The sequence below is a fragment of the Oncorhynchus keta genome, chromosome 32 (assembly GCF_023373465.1).
Source record: "Oncorhynchus keta strain PuntledgeMale-10-30-2019 chromosome 32, Oket_V2, whole genome shotgun sequence".
Classification (NCBI taxonomy): Eukaryota; Metazoa; Chordata; class Actinopteri; order Salmoniformes; family Salmonidae; genus Oncorhynchus; species Oncorhynchus keta.
In genome coordinates this window covers 6,080,958-6,108,647 of record NC_068452.1, presented here as the reverse complement: position 1 = coordinate 6,108,647, position 27,690 = coordinate 6,080,958, and the positions used below count along the sequence as shown (strand labels likewise).

At 43.1% G+C, this 27,690-nt stretch overlaps 1 protein-coding gene across 1 annotated transcript; it reads left to right on the top strand.

Annotated features, from left to right (window-relative positions):
* Positions 1-373: 373 nt before the first annotated feature.
* Positions 374-27,690, top strand: LOC118364931 (rho GDP-dissociation inhibitor 1-like). Its single transcript, XM_035746755.2, has 6 exons — positions 374-528; positions 15,490-15,684; positions 21,876-21,959; positions 22,761-22,837; positions 23,802-23,865; positions 25,200-27,690. Exons 1-6 carry the CDS (start codon positions 432-434, stop codon positions 25,397-25,399), a joined length of 717 nt encoding a protein of 238 aa, XP_035602648.1. The 5' UTR covers positions 374-431; the 3' UTR covers positions 25,400-27,690.

Genomic DNA, 27,690 nt, shown 5'->3' with positions numbered 1-27,690 from the left:
AGTTCACTGTGCTGCATCTATATCAAATGCTTGTGAAAAGCTAAAGCAATTTTATAACATGCACAACACTACTCTTGTGAGATTGTCAAACCCAATGAATGTGTCATGTTAACACATTTTCATATTAGGTTTGTGGTTACTACAGTGTAAGAAATTAATTTTCAATTTCACATCACTGACTTGTTCGATATTAGTTGAAATGGTCAAAGAACTCGAAGGACTAGTTGATTAATCTTCGGTTCGCAATGAAGGATGTGCACCTAAAAAAAATCTACCGTTTTAACATGTGAAATGAAGTGTTTAAGTACTCTTCCGCTACTTGTTCAAGACTTCAAATGAGCCCCACCTAAAATCTCTTTAGGGTGCGCGGCAACTGCACGCCACCTGCAACGAGCGTGCGCGCCGCGGCATAGTTCCCGGAAACGAGTTGTATGGGGCGGCGCCGTTCCTTGTTCGCCATACTTGCACAGGGAAGAGCAACAGAAGCACTTATTCTGCTAGCGTCTGGGAAAAAACAGCAGGAAAACGGTAAAGACCTGCTTTCACAACCTATACAATAGTTAACGATCAAGCACCGAACGTTTCATTATGTTTTAGACTTACTTTATATCTGGTGTCATTTCGTCCCAACTTTGCTAACTAGCAATTTGCTGAGTTGTGCTAGTATGCCAACCACGATAACGTTAGCCTACTATGGTATCTAACGTTACATACTTCACACCCTGGCTGCAGCAGAGCCCATATGTAGCCAGCGAAACATTAAGTAAACGTTGGTCTACTGTTAATATTTTGTTCTGCTCCAGTGGGACTTATGTAAAAGCACGGGACATTTGTAACATAGTTTGGTTTAATTGGGTGGCAGGTAGCTAGAGTCCAACACCCATGTTACTAACTAGCCAGCTAGCAATCCTCGTGCAGCTTGATGACTTGCGGCAGTGTCTAGCCGTTCAGAGACTAGTTAGCCAGTGGTGTTAACACACTAGCTAGCTATTTGGCTGTCTTTGACGTTTGATTACTTTGTCGCCTGAAACCGTGCTAAATTCGACGATTAGATAACCTTTGTTCTTTAGATAGTGTAACACATTGTTTAGCTAATTATGTAGCTTTTCGTTTGGATTCTCAAGTTAGCATCTGTCCCTGTCAGTAACTAACGTTACATTAACCGGTCAGTCTTTCTTTGCAGCAAGCTAACGCTACAACTCAAGCTATCTAGCCACCCACAGACAACAAAAGAATGGAAATGAGGTTTATTTTTTTAGACGTTTCTCTTCCAGTAAGTAACTCAAGTCCATAAAGCAATGTTGATAAGATAACAAATGTTTTGACATACTGTATTGATCTGTAGTGCACACTGCACTGATCTGTAGTGCACACTGCATACCCAGTTCCATTGCAACGCAAATTATTAATTTTACAGCTGGTGGCTGTGTAGAGTATTGTCGGTGATTGCACAGGAGAAAGAGACTGTTCTGCACCTGTGCAGAGTACAACTCATTTTGTTCACAAGTTTGAATAAATAATGAGTCATTATTTCAACTATAATTCATTTCATCCATTAATGTTTACTGATGCAAATTCTAGTTGGTGACTGTGAGAGGAAATTCATTAGCGTAGGTAGACTTGTTTCCTCTGTCAACCTGAATGTTAAGTACCACATCCTGTCAATAATTGGGTGGGTGTAGTGGACCCTTTAGACTAGAAGCCAGGACGACATTGATTGAGCCCTGTACGATGGAACATCACGACTCATTAAATTGAGCATCCATTAAGTTAGCATTGGAAATTGCTTTAAATTATCATTATTTGTCAATGAATAGTCAATCCGTGACAAACAATCTCTCGTATATGCTCAGGAGCTTGCAGATGGTTATGTTTCTGTTCTGAACATCCCATGCACTTCCCAGCTGAGTTAAAATCAGACCGACAAACACCTGGCCCCTAGCTCCCAGACAAAGTTGAGGATTTTGCCTAAGAGTAGGGAATAGGAAGTGAGATTTTACTCTTAAGTGGCACTGAAAGTTTAGTGCAAATCATTACATAACATTAGCTCTGAAACAACCTAACATTTGGTCAAAAGTTTATATAATCTGACACACATTTGCCAACCCAAACAGTTGAGTTAATTATGTGGTATAGAGGTCTTAACGGGTCCAACCAAATGCCAGTTCAGGGTGGGTCTGGGTCCAAAGTGCAAGCTTTTTCCTCGGATACGGGCCGGGCCCTATTTGATTGTCATCGAGTCTTGGGTCTATGTAACTACAAATGATAGACCCGAATGGACCCCACCACAGCTCTGCATAGCCTATAGCATATTTGTTTCACACTAATAGAAGGGTTAGACAACATATAAAGACCTATTCATTAAGCAGAAGAGCAACTTGGACCCATTAGGTTGGTCGTCGGGTCCACGTCTGATTGTCCTCGGGTCTGTTCTTGCAAGATGGAGTTAGGTCGACCACTGGTGTCAATGTGTAAAAGCAGTCTGTGTGAGTCTGCAACCTGGTCTTAGAACGTTTCGTATTATTCTTTACGCAGATCTAAGACAGTAGATTTCGTATGGAATGTATTAATTTGTGGATACCCATCATCCATTATGTATGATTTGTTACGAACCAATTTGTTGTGGCTACCGTTAGCTAGGTGGCTGTTAGCTATGCTAGGGATTAAGGTTAGGAGCTTGGTTAAAGGGGAAGGATTAGCGGGCATGTTAAGTAGCTAACAAGTAGTAAGTAGTTGCTAATTAGCTCAAATGCTAAAGTTGTTCATGATGAAATTTGAACACACAACCTTTGGGCTGCTAGATATTCGCGTTATACGCCCACCCGACCAACCACCCACCTTTCGATTTTGCCTTAAGTAACCTTCTGTCTTATGTAACCATATCCTACTAATTTGAGTGTCCCTGATTTACATTTACTATCCTACATCAAGTCTGAGACTGGGCTGGAGTCTAAGCAGGCCCCTAACTGCCCTGTGCTCAGGCATGTTTATCACTGCGGTCAAATCCATGTTCCACTGTCTGCAGGGTGAGCTCTCTCCTTCTGTGGCATTCCACCCAGCCTGCTAGTTCAGACAGGTCAGGAGGCTGGATGTATGTTAGCAGAGTCACTATTATTTGAGTCACGAGCAAGTCACAATGTTCGAGTCCCAAGTCGAGTCCTAAGTAGAACAGGTCGAGTCTCGTGTCAAGTTCAAGGTGTGTATTTTAAGAGCAAGTCAAGTCACGTGTTTTTTTTAAGTCAAGTAATATTAAAATCTATACATGCAATGACTTGTTCAACCACAATTCTTTGTCTATTTATTGAGGCTACCGTACAACCCTTTTCATTATTTTGTCACCAACACATTTTGATTATAGAATTGTAAAATAGGGACCTTGTAGCAGTCTTAAACACCAGTCTCAACGTCAACAGTGAGGAGGTGACTCTGGGATGCTGGCCTTCTAGACAGAGTTGTAAAGGAAAAGCCATATCTCAGACTGGCCAATAAAATAAAAGATTAAGATGTGCAAAAGAACAAAGATACTGGACAGAGGAACTCTGCCTTGAAGGTCAGTGTCCCAGAGTCTCCTCTTCCCTGTTGACGTTGAGACTGGTGTTTTGCGGGTAATGAAGCTGCCAGTTGAGGACTTGTGAGTCATCTGTTTCTCAAACTAGACACACTAATGTACTTGTCCTCTTGCTCAGTTGTTTACCAGGGCCTCTCACTCCTTTTTCCATTCTGGTTAGAGCCAGTTTGTGCTATTCTGTGAAGGGAGTAGTATACAATGTTGTACGAGATCTTCAGTTTCTTCACAATTTCTCACATGGGATAGCCTTCATTTCTCAGAACAAGAATAGACTGACGCGTTTCAGAAGAAAGGTCTTTGTTTCTGGCCATTTTGAGCCTGTAATCGCACCCACAAATGCTGATGCTCCAGATACTCAACTAGTCTAAAGAGGGCCAGTTTTATTGCTTCTTTAATCAGAACAACCGTTTTCACCTGTGCTAACATAATTGCAAAAGGGTTTTCTAATGATCAATTAGCCTTTTAAAATAAACTTCGATTAGCTATGTGCCATTGGAACACAGGAGTGATGGTTGCTGATAATGCTGAAACGCTGTTTCCAGCTGCAATAGTCATTTACAACATTAACAATGTCTGTGCTCTATTTCTGATTAATTTTGTTATTTTAATGGACAAAAGCACACAAAAAACATTAAACAATGACATTTCTAATTGACCCCAAACCTTGAAACAGTAATTTATGTTGTGAAGCTAATAGCAGTGACGCAATTATTGTGTAACTCCTCTAGGGCAACATCTGAAAAATAGCGCAGTTGGTTTCGCCACTCGGCGAAAGCACACATCACCCACGACAGAGAACGGTTGATTGTCAAGGACAATGAATTCCATTATCTTGGCTGTAATGGATTTCGCATTTGAGTTGTCTCGCTGAAATTTTCTTACTCTTTCAAATGACTGCTCGACTTGTTGAGTACTTGATACACACAGTAGACATTGTGGGCTAGGTTAGGAATGCTGTGTTGCACGTGTAGAGTAAAATATAACGTGGCTTCTTTACGTTATATAGGTATGCACGGTAGCTTTGACCTCGGTTTTTAACATCGGCATTAAACTAGACGTTGGGACGATACGAGGTTGGCGGTTTTAGCTGATATCGGCCGATTCCGATATATCATGCATCCCTATAATGAAGCTTACCGTTGAGCCAATCACATGTGTATTTGAAAATACTCCTTCAGTATTATATGCTGACCACACTGTGCGTTGCAAAATAAATGTACACGTTATTCAGTCATTGCACCCACATTGCTCACGCTAGTCAACGAGTGTCTGTGTAGCCAGGTACTAAAATAGAACTTGGTTCTATTTGTGACGCAGTGCAAGTCCCGCCTCTCTCCTCATTGGTTTTTGAGAGCATATTTCCACGTGGGTGATTGCAAGATGAATTTAGGTCCACATTCCAGTTGGTGGTAATTTTAATTTTTTAACCATTTAACTAGGGAAGTCAGTTAAGAACAAATTCTTATTTACAATGACGGTCTAGGAACAGTGGGTTAACTGCCTTGTTCAGGGGCAGAACAGATTTTTTTTTTTTACCTTGTCTGCTCGGGGATTTGATCTTGCAACCTTTCGGGTTACTGGCCCAACGCTCTAACCTCTAATCTATCTGCCACCCCAAACAATAATGCACCTTCAAGTTGGTTGCCAACCACCATATTAAGTCATGAGAAGTAGTCTGAAATTAACTCAGTTGACCTTTTTTGAATCTATGGATTAATTGTTCGCGTAGAGAACCTTGTGCATTTCAGGTCAAATAACAACCCAATGATTATAACCCCAGAAGTATTAATTAGCAACAGCAAGTTAGCTAGCTAAATTGCCATAAATGTTTCATGCTATTTGACCTGTCCCCAAATCAATATAGTTGGTTCAGAATTAGTTTCTATATTTCAACTTGCGTGTCCTGATCGTGTGTAGTTGAACAAAATCAACATGTGCGCGGTCTGGTCAGCATTTTAGATAGAATGCCGAAGCTCCTCCACCCTACCAGGAAAACCGTCTGGTTGCCTAGGTTACACCATTGGCTGACAGCAAGAAATCAACCTTTTTTCAAACACAATTTCTTGTCTGCTTGTTTTTATCAATTACAAACTTAAAGTACAACATGCCTAAACATTACTTTTCAAATATGCCTGCTCCCTAGTGTTCTCACTACTTAGAAAAACGTAATATTGTAGGGCTTCCTTCATGCCCCTTTTCTTGATAGTGCTAGCAGCCATGTGAGTGCTAGCTACCGACCGGAATATTAAGCTTGCCAAGACCAACAGAACAAATGGACTATAAGTAGTGAATGGGGTTCCAAACAGACTATACTAAACAAGTTAAGTCTTACTTGTGGTGAAATGTTTCCACACATATAGCTAGCTACGCGTAGCCTACTTGTACACTGGGTACCCACATGTAATGTTGGTTTTCCCCAATTTGTGGTCTAGGGGAATTTATTATGTGAATATCAACTCTGAGTATAGCACAACTGGAAAAAGCGAGCTGGTGATTCCATCGCGTTCTATACCTGTCGGTGAATCTCTGTTGTGTGGTGCACATTAGAGGTTAACCGATTAATCAGAATGGCCGATTTCGAGTTTTCATATCGATGGGAAATTGGTATTTTTGGACACAGATTTTTTTTTTTTACACCTTTAACTTTATTTATTTAACTAGGCAAGTCAGTTAAGAACATATTCTTATTTTCAATGACTGCCTAGGAACGGTGGGTTAACTGCCTTGTTCAGGGGCAGAACGACAGATGTTCACCTTGTCAACTCGGGGGATCCAATCTTGCAACCGTACATTTAACTAGGCCAACGCTATAACCACCTGCCTCTCGTTGCACTCCACAAGGAGACTGCCTGTTATGCGAATGCAGTAAGCCACGGTAAGTTGCTAGCTAGCATTAAACTTCTCTTTATAAAAAACAATCAATCACTAGTTACCTACACATGGTTGATATTACTAGTTTATCTCGCGTGTCCTGCGTTGCATATAATTTGTCTGATCATACAAGCATCTGACTGAGCGGTGGTAGGCAGCAGCAGGTTTGTAAGCAGTCATTCAAACAGCACTTTCGTGCGTTTTGCCAGCAGCTCTTCGTTGTGCATCAAGCATTGCGCTGTTTATGACTTGAAGCCTATCAACTCTCGAGATTTGGCTGGTGTAACCGAAATGGCTAGCTAGTTAGTGGGGTGCGCGCTAATAGCGTTTCAAACGTCACTCGCTCTGAGACTTGGAGTGGTTGTTTCCCTTACTCTGCATGGGTAACGGTGCTTCAAGGGTGACTGTTGTTGTGTTGCTGGTTTGAGCCCAGGGAGGAGCGAGGAGAGGGACGGAAGGAAGCTATACTGTTACACTGGCAATACTAAAGTGCCTATAAGAACATCAAATAGTCAAAGGTTAATGAAATACAAATGGTGTAGAGGGAAATAGTCCTATAATTCCTATAATAACTACAACCTAAAACTTCTTACCTGGGAATATTGAAGACTCATGTTAAAAGGAACCACCAGCCTTCATATGTTCTCATGTTCTGAGCAAGGAACTTAAACGTTCGCTTTCTTACATGGCACATATTGCACTTTTACTTTTCCAACACGTTTTTTGCATTATTTAAACCAAATTGAACATGTTTCATTATTTGAGGCTAAATAGATTTTATTGATGTATTATATTAAGTTTAACACTTATTTTATTCAATATTGTTGTAATTGTCATTATTACAAATACATTTTAAAAATTGGCTGATTAATCGGTATCGGCTTTTTTTTGGTCCTCCAATAATCGGTATCGGCGTTGAAAAATCATAATCGGTCGACCTCTAATGCAGTGGACACTATTTCTGTGCTTTATTAAGTGTGCGCTCTGAATTAGTTGAGGCAATATGTACATGTAGGTAGGAGTAAAGTGACTATGCCTAGATAATAAACCGCAATTAGCAGCAGTGTAAAATAAAAAAAACAGGGGGTGGGGTCAATGCAAATAGTCTGGGTAGCCATTTGATTAACTGTTAAGCAGTCTTATGGCTTGGGGCATAGACACTCTTAAGGAGGTTTTTGGACCTAGACTTGGCCTCCAGCTTGCCATGCGGCAGCATAGAGAAGTCTATGACTAGGATGGCTGGAGTCTTTGACAATTTTTTGGGGCCTTCTAATGACATCACTTGGTATAGAAGTCCTGGATGCCAGGAAATTTGGCCCCAGTGATGTACTCGGCTGTACATACTACCCTCTGTAACACTTTGCGGTCGGATGGCAGTTGCCATACCAAGCGGTGATGCAACCAGGATGCTCTCGATGGTGCAGCTGTATAACTTTTTGAGGATCTGAGGACTCATGCCAAATCTTTTCAGTCTCCTGAGGGGGAATAGGTCGTGCCCTCTTCACAACCGTCTTTGGTGTGTTTGGACCATGATAGTTTGTTGGGGATGTGGACACCAAGGAACTTGAAGCTCTCGACCTGCTCCACTACAGCCCCTTACTGTTGTAGTGCCTTGTGTGCTATGCAGGTAATACCTTAAATTCCGTGATGAGAGAAGGATATCACCGAAACCCTTGTTGATTTACCAAATATACACAGGCAATAGCACAAAAGAAATAGGGCAGGTTAAGCCTGATACAGGGGCTATCTGAACGGACACAATTCGAGGGCAAGACCGCACAACCACCCCTTGAGAAACCAAATGTAATCTAACAGGAGCTCAAACAGGTACATAAGCACTTTGCCCCTCCCAGGACCATACAATTGCCAATTATAGCCAATAAACAATGTAAAAGGTCATTTCTGCATACATTGTTAGATTCGACTTAATCAATTTTATAACATTATTGCTCCATGTATGAATGGCTAGCTTAATGTTACCACATAGTGTGCATAGAAATAGGCTAAGGCACACATGGTTATATTAAGCACAACCAGAATGACATAAATCTAGGACACAGACATACGGAAGTCCGACATAACCTGGAAAATATGAACAAAGGAAAAACCATACATTAATTAAATAAACAGAACTTCTACCCCATGAGTCTTGCAAATGTACATGTGCACAATAAACATCTTGCCCTCTCAAAGGGTGGTAGAAATGGTAGAAACTTGGGGGACTGACAGACGAATGAGGTCGGTGGCGGTAATGCACCTAATTTATGAAAGTTTCCAATAAGTCCAGAGAGGGAAAGCCTGGAAGGAGGAGAGATGACTAGAAACTATTTTATTTTATTTCACCTTTATTTAATGTAAGCTAGTTGAGAACAAGCTCACATTTGCAACTGCGACCGGTGCAAGATAAATATACAGCATGTGCAAATGACGTAGGATAAGCGAGGTAAAGGCAATAAATAGGCCATGGTAGCATAGTCATTACAATATAGCAAATAAACACTGGGATGGTAGCTGTGCAGAAGATGAATGTGCAAGTAGAGATACTGGGGTGCAAGATAAATAAATACGGTATGGGGATAAGGTAGTTGGATGGGCTATTTACAGATTGGCTATGTGAGCTGCTCTGACAGCTGGTGCTTATAGCTAGTGAGGGAGATATGAGTCTCCAGCTTCAGTGATTTTGCAGTTCGTTCCAGTCATTGGCAACAGAGTACAGGAAGGAAAGGCGGCCAAAGGAAGAATTGACTTTGGGGGTGACCAGTGAGATATACCTGCTGGAGCGTGTGCTACGGGTGGGTGCTGCTATGGTGACCAGTGAGCTGAGATAAGGCGGAGCTTTACCTATCAGAGACTTGTAGATAACCTGGAGCCAGTGGTTTTGGCGACGAGTATGAAGCGAGGGCCAGCCAATGGGAGTGTACAGGTCGCAGTGGTGGGTAGTATATGGGGCGTTGGTGACAGATGGCACTGTGATAGACTGCATCCAGTTTGTTGAGTAGAGTGTTGGAGGCTATTTTATAGATGACATGGTATTACGAGGTTATGTTTGGCAGCATGAGTTATGGATGCTTTATTGCGAAATAGGAAGCCAATTCTAGATTTAATTTTGGATTAGAGATGCTTAATGGGAGTCTGGAAGGAGAGTTTACAGTCTAACCAGACACCTAGGTATTTGTAGTTGTCCACATATTCTAAATCAGAACCGTCCAGAGTAGTGATGCTGGATGGACGGGCAGGTGCAGGCAGCGACCGGTTGAAGAGCATGCATTTAGTTTTACTTGTATTCAGAGCAGTTGGAAGCCACGGAAGGAGAGCTGTATGGCATTGAAGCTCGTCTGGAGGTTAGTTAACAGTGTCCAAAGGGCCAGAGGTATACAGAATGGTGTTGTCTGCGTAGAGGTGGATCAGAGAATCCTCAGCAGCAAGAGCGACATTGATGTGTACAGAGAAGAGAGTAGGCCCGAGAATTGAACCCTGTGGCACCCCCATAGAGACTGCCAGAGCTCCGGACAACAGGCCCTCCGATTTGACACACTGAACTCTATCGGAGAAGTAGTTGGTGAACCAGGCGATGCGATCATTTGAGAAACCAAGGCTGTTGTCTGCCGATAAGAATGTGGTGATTGACAGAGTCGAAAGCCTTGGCCAGGCCTATGAATATGGCTGCACAGTAATGTATCTTATCGATGGCGGTTATGATATTGTTTAGGACCTTGAGTGTCGCTGATAATTTTAGAGAGGATCCAGATTGTCTAGCCTGGCTGATTTGTAGGTGTCCAGATTTTGCACCTTTTTCAGAACATCAGCTATCTGGATTTGGTTGAAGGAGAAATTGGGATGCTTGGGCGAGTTGCAGTGTGGGGTGGAGGGCTGTTGATTGGGGTAGGGGTAGCCAGTTGGAAAGCATAGCCAGTTGTAGAAAAATGCTTATTGCAATTATAGTGGATTTATTGGTGGTGACAGTGTTTCCTAGCCTCAGTGCAGTGGGCAGCTGGGAGGAGGTGCTCTTATTCTCCTTGGACTCTAGTGTCCCAGAACATTTTTGAGGATGCAAATTTTTGTTAGGGAAGCCTTCTAGCTTCATCAAACTGCCTGTGTATATTTGTTCCTAGCTTCCCTGAAAAGTTGTGTATCAAGGGGGCTATTTGATGCTAATGCAGAACGCCACATGATGTTTTTGTGCTTTGAGTGGGGCATGCATATTTAAGATGGTGAGGAAGGCACTTTTTTAAAGAATAACAAGGCATCCTCTACTGACGGGATGAGGTCAATATCCTTCCAGGATACCCAGGCCTTATTGATTAGAAAGGCCTGCTTGCTGGAGTGTTTTAGGGAGCATTTGACAGTGATGAGGGGTAGTCGTCAGACACATTACCGATGTAGGCAGTGATCGCTGAGATCTTGGTTGAAGACAGCAGAGGTGTATTTGGAGGGCAAGTTGGTTAGGATGATATCTATGAGGGTGCTCGTGTTTATGGATTTGTGGTTGTACCTGGTGGGTTCATTGGTAATTTGTTTGAGATTGAGGGCATCAAGCTTAGATTGTAGGATGGCCGGGGTGTTTAGGTCATCTAGCAGCACAAGCTCTGAAGATAGATGGCGGGCAATCAATTCACATATGGTGTCCAGGGCACAGCTGGGGGCAGAGGGTGGTCTATAGCAGCGGCAATGGTGAGAGACTTGTTTCTGGGAAGGTGGATTTTTAAAAGTAGAAGCTCGAATTGTTTGGGTACAGTACTGGATAGCCTGCAAAGTCCTGTCTTACTATCTCTGCAGTAGATTGCAACACCGCCCCCTTTGGCAGTTCTATCTTATCGAAAAATGTTATAGTTAGGGATTGACATTTCAGGGTTTTTGGTGGTCTTCCTAAGCCAGGATTCAGACACGGCTAGGACATCCGGGTTGGCAGAGTGTGCTAAAGCATTGAATAAAACAAACTTAGGGAGGAGGCTTCTGATGTTAACATGCATGAAACCAAGGCTTTTGCGGTTATAGAAGTCAACAAATGAGAGCACCTGGGGAGTAGAAGTGGAGATAGGCACTGCAGGGCCTGGATTAACCTCTACCTCACCAGAGGTGGAGTAGTTGACGATTTTATGTGTGGATTAATTGGTGGAGTAGAGGACCTTATTATGCATTTCAGGTAAAATAACAACTCAATATTTATATCCCAGGACAAATTAGCTAGCAACAGCTAGCTATCTAAATAGGACAAATTAGCAAGCGCAAGCTTGCTAGCTCAATTGCCATAAATGTTTAATGCTTTTTGATCTGTCCCCAAATTACTGTAATTGTTTGTTTTGATATTTTAACCTGCGTGTTGTGATCGCGTTTGGGGGGGGGGGACAAAATAAATGTATGCACGATGGCACATGTGCGCAGCCAGTTTGGGTTCAGTGTATCTCACCGGATCTGTGTTGATTGACAGTTTGCTGTTCCATTCAAAGGGCCAAGTGTGCGTTTCACTAGCCAATATGTGGCTACTGTTTCTGGCTGCGTGGAGAGTAATCCATGGTGCTTCTGTCCCAGTAACAAAATGTTACTCATTTTGGCCAGATAATTTCAAATCATCAGTCTCAAGTTTTGAGGCTCCAAGTCAAGTCTCAAGTTATATTTTTTTTTATAGAATTGGACATGAGTCAGACTCGACAACTCTCTGTTAGTGTTAACACCTCTCTAGCCAAAGGGGATACCCATTCTCCCAACTTTTAATGAGACGTTTTGTGTACAGTTGTTTCCAAGGCAAACTAGCCTTTTGTGAAATCGCCTACAGTTAACATGTTATATTACTGGCAGTGTTTGTAACATCACATATCATTGTTATAGATGCGTGGAAGGGCTTTATTTTTTATTTTTACCATTTGTCCAATTAGTTGGAGTGTTTGCTGTCAAGGTTCCAAGCTGCCTTCAAGATAAGATGACACGCCTTTCATATTAGGGCTGAATCATAAATGCAGACTCGGGCGGTTTGCCTTGCCGTTGTTTAAACACCGGCCTATTCACCTCTTCTAACGGCTTATTGTTTGTCTTTTGTATATGGGCCGTGGGGAGGTGATGACTAAGCATTAGGGCTATGATGGAACTACTACGCTGTCACACTGATGGTGGGCTTCCTTAACTCTTGATACAAGCTCTATATCTCTATATTCAGTAAAAGGTTTCCGTTCGGAATGTGTGGTGCCGGACGTTTGACCGACAGTATTTATTTACTGGACCCATATGCATCTGGAGCGTAACCTAATTAGGGCGTCCACCAATGGTGCTCAGGAAGACACGAGTCCCGTTCGGGTTATGGTGATTGGCATTTTCTGTTCAAATGAATTGAGAATGCAACGATGTTACCTAATTCCGATGCCCACATGTACTTTCCCTCAGTCACTAAGACGAGTAACGAATAGCAAAATCACTAGCCTATTTTAATTTGCTATCCCCCATGTAAAAGTTGACCTATTCTATTGTTCAGCTTGTCGAGAAAGAAACAGCCTATTCCAAACTGACTCTGGGACAGTTGTGGGACGATAGATCCCAAGTTCATACAACCAGTAGGCCTAGGCTACATAAAACAAAAGTTAAAAAGCCATGAGTCTGATGCAACCGTTAACATTTATCCCTAAAATGTTGATCAACTATTATTTCTTCATATTTATAAGCTCAGCAATGCGCACAAGACTGTATGCTACGTGTGAATGTTCGTTCCATAATGCAATTAGGGGGAAACACCGTTGTCATAAGCAAGCAGTTACATGTGAGAGAGATTACATTTAGAGGGGAGAACAAATATGCAACAACTAGCATGGGTTGCTAATATGACAAGGATTGTGGCTTTGGCTACTGGACAATTAAAGAAAGTTGATATAAAAGAATTGCCTTTATGGATATGGTCTGATTTTGGCTAGGCTACTTTGAAGCAAGGTAAGATATGTAGTAAAATGTTCAGGATTCCAAAAATGAAGTATATGTTTTCAAAATGCATACTGCCCCCAGCTCATTGCAAAGTGGTGTGTGACACCCTGATGAAGCCTGCATTCTATTGCTTATGCATTTGCTGTTTGAGATGCTGTATCAGCAACTGTCTGACTGTTTTTCCACTTAAAGGCTCTGTAAACTGTATGCTGTGCGAGTGTGATAAATGAGATGCATAACCAATATACACACACGGAAATTTAATTCCACTAAATTATGCAAATGACCCTATAGACCAATAAGCATGACCAGTCAAATGTATTTAAATCGACTGGTATTTCCATCAATGAATAGGCTAAAAAGCATTATTTCGCAATGGGATTTTCTTCTTCTGGACAATTGGCCAGTGCAGCAGTACTAATTTATTTCCCATTTTTCTTTTGTTTTATGGTGTACTTTTTGTTCCTATATCTTTGTTACCGTGTAGATTGGCTTTAGTGAGGGATTAGTTTCCTAATACATGTCCTATACACCATACAAAACTCCAAAACAAACTGCGTCATTCATTCTCCCCGCTCCATTTTCCTTCATTTCCACACCAGGCTACTGTTTATTATTATTATTATTTTTTTTTAAATGAATAGTTTTACGCTCTTTGGTTACCAAGGATCCAGATGTGCTTTTAACTTTTAAGACTAAATTATTATTAAATGCCGATATTTAAATACTTTCACTCCCCCAAGCTCCAGTGAAGAATGATAGATCATCAAAATCAAGTGGAAAATAACTTATTTTTTAATTTTTTCCATTCCCGAGTGCTCTTTCTGCAGTAGCAGACACAGACAGAGGATTCATGATCAGGCTATTGTGGGAGAGAAAGCCTTATTTGAGATGTTGGACCCTTGGCATAAATACAACTCTTCCTGCTTTTGTGAGTCTCTCCAGTTGTCATGACTCAAGTATATTGAGGAGAGGCCTCTCATTCCAATTATAACCCCTGGATGGGGATGACTCATCTGGAGTGAATGCCATTAGGCTTGCTGTCAAACGGCTTTAGTTGTTGATAAGATGGCATCAAATGATGTCGGCATGAGTTCAAAGGACAGAGATGGGCGTGTTGAATTTTGAGTCGTTTTTGAGAAAAGCAATTTCAAGAACAGTTTAATTCAGATTTTACTTGAGGAAAGCCCCACAAATTAAGCCTGGAAGTCGGCCCCGATCCAAACAAATTTTGTCATGACAACGACCTTAGGAGTTTGCCATTACAGATCTGAGGCAAACGGGCAACAACATTTAAGGACTATGGTCAATGATTGCGTTGATCTTAAGAATGTAGCCTACATGTGGTCTATTTTAGGAGCATGTAAATTCTGTATGTCAACATTGTTTTGACCGACGCTTGACCACATCTGTCAGTGTAGTTGAACTTACTTTCTAAATAATGAAAGGAAGACAACATCACCGTATAACACATGACAGTCAGTGTAAGTAGATTGGTGTGAGCTTGTTTTGAAAAGTCCGGCTAAGAGGCCCCTGGAGACCAATGGTTGTGAGAGACTGTGTTTGATTGATCCGTTTTTAGAACAATCCCTCGGGTGGTTCTCCCAATGCGAAGGAACACGCAGTTAAAAATGGAAAATACGCCATTTGTTGTTTTGTCATGTATTGTTGTATTTCTTTGCATCTTGGGACAGTTGACCTCAATCTTGTGTGTGTTAGGGGCCCATGTCATGCGACTTTTCACACATGACCTAATTTGATGGAGATGGTCTCCCACTAGCCTGATGCTGTTAGTGTGCCCAGATTATTCACATTCGAACCAGGATTAAGTAATCAGTAGTGCCTTAATTTTTTTGTGATGTAAAAAAAAATAATCTGCACCTTTTTTGATTCTTCTGATCAGGGAACCTTTCAGCGTTTTAGTTCCTTGTTTGTTGCCTTATGTGATGTCAGCAGCATTTCATAGTAATTGATGAGATGCTGTCATCCTTTTATTTGAGCAGAATATACTACATCCTCTGAGATGAAGCCACATGGGAGGAGTAGCGATTAGTGGAACTATTTATTTGCCTATCTTGGTTGTAAACATTCCTCTCTCTCTTCTTCCTCTTCCCCACCCTTTCTGTCACTTCTCTTTCTCTCCACAGACATGGCTGAGGACGATTTGACTCCGGAGCAGCTAGCAGCCATCGCTGCGGAGAACGACGTAGGTGAGACGGTCAACTACAAGCCCCCGGCCCAGAAGACCCTGCAGGAAATCCAGGAGCTGGATCAGGATGACGAGAGCCTCCGGAAGTACAAGGAGGTTCTGCTAGGAGCCGGTGCTGCTGCTGCTGTCGCTGGTGAGTGTGTGTGTTTGTAATTTCTCTCTCAATATGTGTGTTTGTATACGTGTCTGCCTGGCGCATGCTTCGTATCTTTACGTGTCAAATCCAAGATGGCGTACCAGTCGGTCGTGTGTCCTGTGTAAATATAGTATTCCTAATTTATTTTTTATTCTCGTATATATTTCATATTTTACTCTCACTTTCCATCTACGGACTGAATATACTCTCCTGCAACCCGCCTCACCCAATGTGGTACGGATCTGCTGTTTTTATTACATTTACATTTAAGTCATTTAGCAGACGCTCTTATCCAGAGCGACTTACAAATTGGTGCATACACCTTATGACATCCAGTGGAACAGCCACTTGCATCTAAATCTTTTTTGGGGGGGAGAGAAGGGGGGTGAGAAGGATTACTTACCCTTACTTACCCTATCCTAGGTATTCCTTGAAGAGGTGGGGTTTCAGGTGTCTCCGGAAGGTGGTGATTGACTCCGCTGTCCTGGCGTCGTGAGGGAGTTTGTTCCACCATTGGGGGCCAGAGCAGCGAACAGTTTTGACTGGGCTGAGCGGGAACTGTACTTCCTCAGTGGTAGGGAGGCGAGCAGGCCAGAGGTGGATGAACGCAGTGCCCTTGTTTGGGTGTAGGGCCTGATCAGAGCCTGGAGGTACTGAGGTGCCGTTCCCCTCACAGCTCCGTAGGCAAGCACCATGGTCTTGTAGCGGATGCGAGCTTCAACTGGAAGCCAGTGGAGAGAGCGGAGGAGCGGGGTGACGTGAGAGAACTTGGGAAGGTTGAACACCAGACGGGCTGCGGCGTTCTGGATGAGTTGTAGGGGTTTAATGGCACAGGCAGGGAGCCCAGCCAACAGCGAGTTGCAGTAATCAAGACGGGAGATGACAAGTGCCTTTTATACTTTAGAACCGGAACCCCCATCAGAAGCTAGCCAGCTAACTAGCTACTAGTCAGCCACTGCTAGCGGTCTTCACCGTTAATTCGGACACCAGCCAGCCTCAGCTCGGTCAATACCTGCCAGTCTGCACAGCGCAATATCAACCCAGAGCATGTCAAACTGCTTTTTCTCTACCACATCTTCTAATTCCTACCGCAAGCTCTGAACCTTAACACAGGATCATTGCAGCTAGCTAGCTGCATCCCGAGTGGCTACGCCTGACTAATGTCTGTCCCAAAGCAAGCACCAGTTAGCCTTGAGCTAGCCTCAAACTAGGCCCATCTCCCAACTAGCCAAAGAGGTCCACCAGCTAATTATTGAGCTACAATACCTCTTTTTCCATATGGCCTGGACCCTTTACTGCCGACACGGAGTCCCGCCGATCCATCATGCCTGGTCTGCCGACGTATTCGTCCGAGGTGGTTTGAACAGGCTCTTCCGTTGCGACATCGCTGAAGGCCCATCTGCTAGCCCCGACCCGGTGTCTGAATCACCATGTCTCCAGCTTGCCTACTAAAGTAGCGACAACTGAACGGCTCCCTTACTCACCCATTGCTCCCTTACTCACATCCTACCATACCGTGTCTGTACATTATGCCTTGAATCTATTCTTCGGCGTCCAGAAATCTGCTTCTTTTACTCTCTGTTCCGTACGCACTAGAGGACCAGTTCTTATAGCCTTTAGCCGTACCTTTATCCTACTCCTCCTCTGTTCCTCTGGTGATGTAGAGGTTAACCCAGGCCCTGCAGCCCCCAGCACCACTCCTATTCCCCAGGCACGCTCACTTGTTGACTTCTGTAACCGTAAATGCCTTGGTTTCATGCATGTTAACATCAGTTTGTTTTATTCACTGCTTTAGCACACTCCGTCAACCCGGATGTTCTAGCCGTGTCTGAATCCTGGCTTAGGAACGCCACCAAAAATCCAGAAATCCCCAACGACAACAGTTTCTGACAAGCTAGAACTGCCAAAGGTGGTGAAGTTAGCCTGCAGAGTTCTGTCATACTATCCAGGTCTGTGCCCAAACGTCTATCTTCAGAGTTCGTACTGTTAGGTGTTCTAAACTGGGATATACTTAACACCCCGGCCGTCCAACAATCTAAGCTAGGTGCCCTCAATCTCACACAAATGATCAAGGAACCTACCAGGTACAACCCTTAATCTGTAACCATGGGCACCCTTATTGGATATCATCCTGACCAACTTGCCCTCTAAATACAGCTCTGCTGTCTTCAACCAGGATCTCAGCGATCACTGCCTCGTTGCCTGCGTCCGTAATGGGTCCATGGTCACTCGACCATGCCTCATCACTGTCAAATGCTCCCTAAAACACTTCTGCGAGCAGGCCTTTCTAATCGACCTGGCCCAGGTATCCTGGAAGGATATTGACCTCATCCCGTCAGTAGAGGATGCCTGGTAGCTCTTCAAAAGTGCTTTCCTCACCATCTTAAATAAGCATGCCCCATTCAAAAAAAAATGTAGAACTAAGAATAGATAGCCCTTGGTTCACCCCAGACTTGACTGGCCTTGACCAGCACAAAAACATCCTGTGGTGTTCTGCATCAGCATCGAATAGCCCCCGCAATATGCAAATTTTCACAGAAGTCGGGACCAATATACACAGTCAATTAGGAAAGCTAAGGCTAGCTTTTTCAAACAGAAATTTGCATCATGTAGCACCTCTTCCCAGCAGCCCACTGCACTGAGGCTAGGAAACACTGTCACCACCGATAAATCCGGGTTCATTGAGAATTTCAATAAGCATCTTTCTACGGCTGGCATTGCTTTCCACCTTGCTACCCCTACCCTGGCCAACCCGCTCTGCATCACCCCCAAATCCAGACAGCTGATGTTCTGAAAGAGGTGCAAAATCTGGATCCCTACAAATCAGCTGGGCTAGACAATCTGGACCCTCTCTTTCTAAAATTATCTGCCGAAATTGATGCAATCCCTTTCGTATCGCCTGAGATCCCCAAAGATTGGAAAGCTGCCGCGGTCATCCACCTCTTCAACGGGGGAGACCATCTAGACCCAAACTTTTATAGACCTTTATCCATCCTTCCCTGCCTTTTTAAAGTCTTCGAAAGCCAAGTTAACAAACAGATCACCGACCATTTCAAATCCCACCGTACCTTCTCTGCTTTGCAATCTCGTTTCCAAGCTGGTCATGGGTGCACCTCAGCCACGCTCAAGGTCCTAAACAATATCATAACCACCATCGATAAAAGACAATACTGTGCAGCTGTCTTCATCGACCTGGCCAAGGCTTTCGACTCTTGTCAATCACAACATTCTTATTGGCAGACTCCATACTCTTGGTTTCTCAAATGACTGCCTAGCCTGGTTAACCAACTACTTCTCAGATTTCAGTGTGTCAAATCGGAGGGCCTATTGTCTGTATCTCTGGCAGTCTCTATGGGGGTGCCACAGGGTTCAATTCTCAGGCCGACTCTTTTTCTCTGCATATATCAATGATGTCGCTCTTGCTGCTGGTGATAATCTGATCCCTTACGCAGACAACACCATTCTGTTTACCTCTGGCCCTTCTTTGGACACTTAACTTCTTTTGGCTAAAAACATACCCATTTGAAACTGCCTATTTCTCAGGCCCAGAAACTAGAATATGCATATAATTGTCAGAATAGGATAGAAAACACTCTAACGTTTCCAAAACTGTCAAAATATTGTCTGTGAGTATAACGGAACTGATCTTGCAGGCGAAAACCTGAGGAAAATCCAACAAAGTGCTGTTTTTCCTGAAAGCTCTCTGTTCCATTGGATGCCTTGCCTCCATTTAAAGGGATATCAACCAGATTCATTTTCCTATGGCTTCCTCAAGGTGTCAACAGTCTTTAGACAAAGTTTCAGGCTTTTATTTTGAAAAATGGGCGAGAAAGATAACATCGCGTTAGTGGATAGCTGGGTGTTCGCAGAGTTTTGCTTGTGCAACTGAGTGGGGCAGCCATTGTCTCTCCCTCTCCTATTGAAAAAGTGACGGTCCCGGTTGATATATTATCGATTATATATTTTTAAACAACCTGAGGATTGATTATAAAAACCGTTTGACATGTTTCTGTGGACATTACGGATACTATTTGGAATTTTCATCTGCGATGTCGTGACCGCTCGAGCCTGTGGATTTCTGAATGTAACGCGCCAAACAAATGGAGGTATTTGGGATGTAAAAATAATCTTTATGGAACAAAGGGAACATTTATTGTGTAACTGGGAGTCTCGTGAGTGCAAACATCCGAAGATCATAAAAGGTAAGCGATTTAATCTATTGCTTTTCTGACTTTCGTGACTACTTGGCTGCTGGGTGTTTGTAATATTTTGTCTACTGAGAGAGATGTTCTTACATTAAAACTTGTTATGCTTTCGCCGAAAAGCTTTTTTGAAATCTGACACGCCAGGTGGATTAACAACCAGCTAAGCTGTGTTTTGCTATATTGCACTTGTGATTTCATGAAAATTATATATTTTTAGTAATTTTATTTGAATTTGGTGCGCTGCAATTCAGCGGGTGTTGATAATGATCCCGCAAACGGGATGGGTGCGTCAAGAAATTAACAAACTCCAGATGAGCTTCAATGCCATACAACACTCCTGCCGTGGCTTCCAACTGCATTTAAATGCAAGTAAAACTAAATGCATGCTCTTCAACCGATGGCTGCCCGCACACGCCTGACTAGCATCACTACTCTGGACGGTTCTGATTTAGAATATGTGGACAACTACAAATACCTAGGTGCCTGGTTAGACTGTAAACTCTCCTTCCAGACTCACATTAAGCATCTCTAATCCAAAATTAAATCTAGGATTGACTTCCTATTTCGCAATAAAGCATGCTCATGCTGCCAAACACCCTCGTAAAACTGACTATCCTACCGATCCTAGACTTTGGGGACGTCATTTACAAAGTAGCCTCCAACACTCTACTCAGACTACATGCAATTTGCTATCACAGTGCCATCTGTTTTGTCACCAAAGCCCCATATACTACCCACCATTGCGACCTGTATGCTCTCGTTGGCTGGCCCTCGCTACCTATTCGTCGCCAAACCCACTGGATACGGGTCATCTATAAGTCTTTGCTAGGTAAAGCCCCACCTTATCTCAGCTCACTGGTCACCATAGCAGCACCCACCCGTAGTACGCGCTCCTGCAGGTATATTTCACTGGTCACCCCCAAAGCAAACACCTCCTTTGGCCGCCTTTCCTTCCAGATCTCTGCTGCCAAAGACTGGAACGAATTGCAAAATTTCCTGAAGTTGCAGACTTATATCTTCCTCTCTAACTTTAAGCACCAACTGTCAGAGTAGCTTACCGATAACTGTACCTGTACACAGCCTATCTGTAAATAGCCCACCCAACTACCTCATCCCCATATTGTTATTTATCTTTTTGCACCTCAGTATCTCTACTTGCACATCATCTGCACATCTATCACTCCAGTGTTAATGCTAAATTGTAATTATTTTGCCTCTATGGCCTATTTATTGCTATTTATTCCTTACTCTTCTGCATTTGCACACACTGTACATAGATGTTTCCATTGTGTTAATAACTGTACGTTTGTTTAACTCTGTTTTTGTCGTCACATTGCTTTGCTTTATCTTGGCCAGGTCGCAGTTGTAAATTAGAACTTTTTCTCATCTGGCCTACCTGGTTATTTAAAGGTGAAATTTAAAAAATAAAAATACCACTGTTTAGCTTTGGGAGAATGCTATAGAAACAGTCCCTGGGTACTAGCTATCTCAAAATAAACAAATGTTTTTTTTCATGTTGGGGCCCTTCCAACTAATGGATAGCTGTCCTGATTTCAGCTCTCATCTGGGGCAGCCTGTTGGACAGCTGGTTGTTACTGGTAGTATACATGCAGTCTTCATTCCTAAATGTTGCCTCTTAGAAGTATTGGTCTGTACAATCGATTACAACTTTTAATGTTTAAATGGAGGCCTAGGTAAGGGCAATAACTTCACAGATATCCCTACTTGGATGTATTCCGTTTGGTTGTCATTTAGACACAAATGCAGAATTATGTAAAAATACATTTAAGTAATGTTTTTGTGCTTAATGTTAGAATATAAAATACGTTTTGTGACGTATTTTCACACGAATGACCTATAAAGTTTAAAGGTCTGAAACCAAACATTACATATCAGCAAGTAACTAGGGTGTAATTGTGTCACGGTTGCTGTGGGTCAGTTACCTTGATCTATTTCCATGTTCTTTGTCTGGTCTTGTTGCAGATCCCAGCGTTCCCAATGTCCAGGTGACACGGTTGACACTGATGTGTGAGACTGCCCCGAACCCACTGACCCTTGACCTGCAAGGTGAGCTGTAGTACTTTTGTTTACTGTAATTCCCAGAAATTGACATCTTATCGTACGAGCATCTCAAAACAATGGGGGCAATGGTTCCGAGTGTGTCACTAACTGGCATTGACAAACTGATTTGTTAGACCACGTTCTCAGTAAAGACCTGCTACTGTCACCTGACTCTCTTGAGGAGGTGAGCAAGACACCTTGTGCCGCTGAACAGAATGACCTGAGTCACCCTGAACGAGGCAGGCCAGTGCCAGTAAAAGTGCGTGCATCACACTCGTGTATGTACTTGTAGTGACTGTTCCCGAGGAACAGTGTAACACAGCCACTCGTGTCAGAAGTAACATGCTGGAAACGGTGAATGAATAGGAATTAATTCGGTGTCTTTTGAACATTTCAAAGCCTTACCTCATGGTCTTTCCATGTACAGCACTTATTGCAAATTCTGGGGTAAAAACTGTTTCGACGCATTCATCGTGGGGGGAATAAAGAGATTACTGTATTGCTTCTGTTTCCCCAGTCTGTTCCACTGCTAGATGTTAAGGGAGAGTGTTGCAGCACTGCTAGAAGACACTATTAAAACCCCTGATTAAGTGTGCTAATGAGGCAGTGCCACTACTGGGCTGAGATAATGACCCCTGCTGAGGTGTCAGAGCTGCCTAGGACTCCACATGGCTGTTAGACACCTTGCTCTCACACTCCATACTGGGGCCTTGTGGACGGCAGTCCCCTGCTGCATGCCCTAGTTAGTGTGTGTGTGAGAGAGAGTTGGAGAAACCTTGTTTTATTCCCTCATTGTCTTTCTAACAGGAGATCTGGAGGCCTTTAAGAAGCAGTCCTTTATCCTGAAGGAGGGAGTGGAGTACAGAATAAAGATCAGCTTCAAAGTGAGAGCACAGTTCAGATCTTTTGCAGTGGTCCTTGCTGACATTTAAATGTACAGGTAACTGCCAAAATAAAGGAAACCCCAACATTGTGTCTTAATAGGGCGTTGGGACACCACGAGTCAGAACAGCTTCAATGCACCTTGGCATAGATTCTACAAGTGTCTGGAACTCTGTTGGAGGGATGTGACACCATTCTTCCACGAGAAATTCCATAATTTGGTGTTTTGTTGATGGAAAACGCTGTCTCAGGCGCCGTGCCAGAATCTCCCATAAGTGTTCAATTGGTTTGAGATCTGGTGACTGAGACGGCCATGGCATATGGTTTACATCATTTTTATGCTCATCAACCCATTCAGTGACCACTCGTGGCCTGTGGATGGGGGCATTGTCATCCTATAGGAGCATAGCCATGGTAGCCAAAATAATGGCCTGCCCAGCATTTTTATGCATGATGGGATGTTAATTTCTTAATGAACCCAGGAGCCACACCTGTGTGGAAGCACGTGCTTTCAATATACCTTACCTCTCATTCCCACAAGTGTTTCCATTATTTTTGGCAGTTACCTGTATAACATGTAAGATATTGCACAAAACAATTGAATTGACCTGAAATATAACAAAGGAGAATCTGTCGTTCACTTTACGTGAATGAAAGCTGTTTGTATGAAGACCACATAAGTTAAATGCAGAAGACACATTTCAGTTGAATGCATTCAGTTGTACAACTGACTAGGTATCCCCCTTTTCCCTTTCCCTAAAAAGGTGGTGGCTTCACTTTTCTTTCTCCCCCACTAAAAATCAAACACTCAGATTGTGCCATTAATGAACTTGGCTTACCGGTAGGTATTGTATTTTTCAGATTTCATGGTTCACTAGGTCTTTTAAAGGGCTTATTTCTGTCAGATGAGCTTGCGATAAGCTAGATTGATTTTCCATGCCGCTAACGATGCCTCTATCTCTGCAGGTGAACAAGGAGATTGTCTCGGGACTCAAGTATGTCCAGCAGACCCACAGGAAAGGAGTGAGAAGTGAGTGCTTGCTGCTTCCTATCCCTCTTGTTTGTTTCCTCCTGACCTCCATCTCAACCGCACAAGCCTTCCTCCCATACTAAATGTGGGAAATTGTGCCCTAGACTGAAGTGAATGTTGACATCAACGTTGAAGTTTCCCACTACCATCAGTTTCTACAGATTGCCCTGTTAAGGGAATGTACTAGGTGATACATTGTCATGGCTTCCAAATGTTGGTCCTAACAGAATTGAAGAGATAAGTGGCATGATGCCACATCAACACCGTTGATTTAGACAGTAAGGGAATCATTTTTAATGAATTAGTTCAGTGAAGAGCTGTAAACACTTAAGGCCTGTGGAGACTACCATTGTTTAATGTTGAGACGGCCCCGGCCCACACACTGCCTTCCCTTTTAAATCTGCCAAGAGAAACGGGCAGAAGGGCCAGGGCCTGAAATTGAGATATTGTTTGAAACCGGATGAAAAGGTTGAAAAATAGAGGCTGAAAAACAGACTCGACAGTGTCACTAGGGATATTATTGAGATTGTTTTGAAGCATTCATCTCACATTTTACTGAGCAGAAGAGAAAGGCAGAGTGGCAGGGCGTGAAATGTTTGTTTGAAACTGGATGCAAGTCGAGGCACAAAACAGCCTGTTGTGTCAATTGCTTTATTAGTGAGTCGTGTTTGTGAGGCTTATTGAGAAATCGATTGATCAAAATAAATTGGAGCAGACCTCCTGAGTGGTGCAGTGGTCTACAGCACTGCTATGCTGTGTATGAGGCGTCACTACAGACCCTGGTTCAATCCCAGTGTCTTCCGGGTTAGGGAAGTGTTTGGCCGAGCGAGATTTCCTTGTCCCGTTGCGCACTAGCGACTCCTTGCTGGGGGCCGGGGGCCTGCAAGCTGACTTCAGTCCCCAGCTGAACGGTGTTTCCTCCGACACATTGGTGCGGCTGGCTTCTGGATTAAGCGAGCTGTGTGTCAAGAAGCAGTGCGGCTTGGCAGGGTCGTGTTTCGGAGGTCTCGTGGCTCTCGTCCTTCGCCTCTCCCGAGTCCGTAGGGGAGTTGCAGCGATGGGACAAGGCTGTAACTACCAATTGGATGTCACAAAATTGGGGAGAAAAAGGGATAAAAGTAGAACAAATTCTATAAATTGGAGTAAAACAATAATCAGTCGTGTTTTTCATTAGTCCTGTTTATTGATAACTTTCTTTGCAGCGAGCAAGTATTTTCTCCAAGTAGTTACACCCTGTTTCATTGTTTTCTGTTTATTGCCTGATGAACACTACCCTGTATTTCTTTTCCTCCCTGGTGACTCAAACAGCCCTTCTTTTCTCTCGGTCTCTGTAGTTGACAAGTCGGACTACATGGTGGGGAGCTATGGGCCGAGGCCGAACGAGTACGACTTCCTGACCCCGCTGGAGGAGGCTCCTAAAGGCATGCTGGCCCGCGGCACCTACAACATCAAGTCCAAGTTCACCGACGACGATAAGCACGACCACCTTTCTTGGGAGTGGAACCTCAACATCAAGAAAGACTGGAAAGATTAAGAAAGAGGCCTTCAAAACCAAACCCCACAACCATGTCCCCATTTCACCATGAGTCTATTTTCTTGTACTTCATTCCATCCTCATGCCTTCAATCTTCATTCTGACCCTTCCTCTTCATTCCGACCCTTCCATCCCTCTCTCTTTTTTCCCCATTTATCCGTCTGCATTAGTAGCAGCAGCAGACGCAACGCCCCCCTCTGTCCGTCCATCCCTCCTCTGCTTTCATTGGTTGCACAAAATCCACCATCATTGATTCAATGCCCTCAACCTGCCAAGAATTTGGTTAGGACTGACTGGGAGGGGCCTCAGTGGGGAAGGGAAAACTAGCTGTTATTGGCAGAGAGGTTTGGAACGATTCATTATTGGTTTATTAACTCATTTACCAAGGCAGTCTTTTCAAACAGCTCCAACACTGAAAGGGCATTATCATAATTTTCACAATATTATTCCAACCTGGTATTGGGCCTTTAAGTTTGATCTAATTGTATGAATAATAGTATACTGTGGCTTTGTTCATGTCACTGTTGATATTAATCAGCTTTTATTGTCAATTCTTCCTCGACATCTTTTTCCTTACCCCTTTTAGCATTCCTTTGCCTGCCTCCTTGCTAGTTTTTTTTATTTTTCATATATATATTTTACCAAGACCTGCCTTGTTAAAGATATTCTCCTGTACTTTTGTATTTTTTTGCCAGTAGTTATGAAAGTAGCACCCACGAGCCGAAAGTGGTCTCTGAAAATCGCATGTCACAAATATGTGCACCATGACATTGCTCTCGTTCTACTGTGTGTGTGTGTGCGTCTTGTTACCCGTCACTCAAATGACTAAGGGGCTTGCCCAAGTGGGGCTTAATGTAGGGGTTAAAAAGTTCTGGAGCATGTCTTTTTAAACTTACAGTGAAATAATGAGATGCTTTACTTCAGCACCTCCTACCCCCACCCTTAAATGTTTAACCCTTTCCTCTTACATGGGGATTGGGGCCAAGGTAACCTAATGTAGCAGGTGTATAATTTTTTTTAAAGTAATTACGCCTGAAAGTAGATCCCCCCCCTATATAAGGGGTATTCAACTCTTACCCTATGAGGTCCGCATCCTGCTAGTTTTCTGTTGTATGTGGAGGACGAGTTAAGGTGGCGTGTCGCCTTGTTAATGTCCAAAAGCAGAAGTCCATTTCCCCTGAAAACAGGAACATCCAGTAGTTTAGGATTTGGCAGAGGCTAGGGCAAAGGAAGTGAAAGATAATGACATTGTAAAAAATAAAATAAAAGGGGCGTAAGCCCCAGTGCTGCCTCATACCGAAAGATCAAAATAATCAGTTTCACTCACCAATAATCAGTTCACTACTCTTGTGCAGTTGTCATGGTTGTGCACTAACAGATGGTGCATGCCTTGGGCTGTATCTTTTGTATTTCATGTGGTGCTTGCCATCAGGTAGACTCACTCAAGGGCATATTGTAATATCAACTGTTCCACCATCTTAATCGCTTTGCTAGTTGAGATTCTCCCTGTCGTCTTTACACACATGCTGCTCCCGCCCTGAACTCAACCTCCACTAGTAAACACAAGTTAACATGGTAGTTAGAATGAGAATAGAATACACCACCTAGAATTTACCTTATTTTTTTTCTCTTGCCTACCCCAGCAAGCCACTTCCTCATTTATTTTTATTATCATTATTGTTCATCCTTAGCCATGAGGCCTTATCGTCGACTTTGGTCGCGTGAAAAAGAGACATGATTATTTTATTTTTTTGCCTTAATGTCCATCAATCCCCAGTCAGATTTCCCTCCTCCCCACCTCACTCACATGTTATAAACCTTAGGGCCTGCTGTCGGAGGTCAAAGGTGATGACAAGTACCAGAGAAGGCACAGGAGTAGAGAATGACTCACCGTCTGCTGCTGGAGACATTGACGGTGTTTTAGCTCTCATTAGGAACAGGAGCTGGTAGGGTTTAGATGTACACCTCCACAGTCAGGCCCCAGCCTTTGCCCAATGACTTATTGACGAAAAGAGACGTTGATGGAAGAACGGTCAAGTTTACACAGAGTAGGATGTGCTAGCAGAAAATGTGTGATACAGTTTGAGTATGTTAAGAGGGAGGGATTTTGGATCAGAAAGGGGAATTGACATGTACTGTACCCTAAGCATATGGATGTAAAAGTGTTTCAGATATTGTGCTTTTCCATACATTCCTTCACACATTGTACAGTTTCGATGCTGGTGGGGTTGTATGCATATTTGATCATTTGTGATTGCTCTTCATGGACAATAAAGATGTTGTGTACGGAG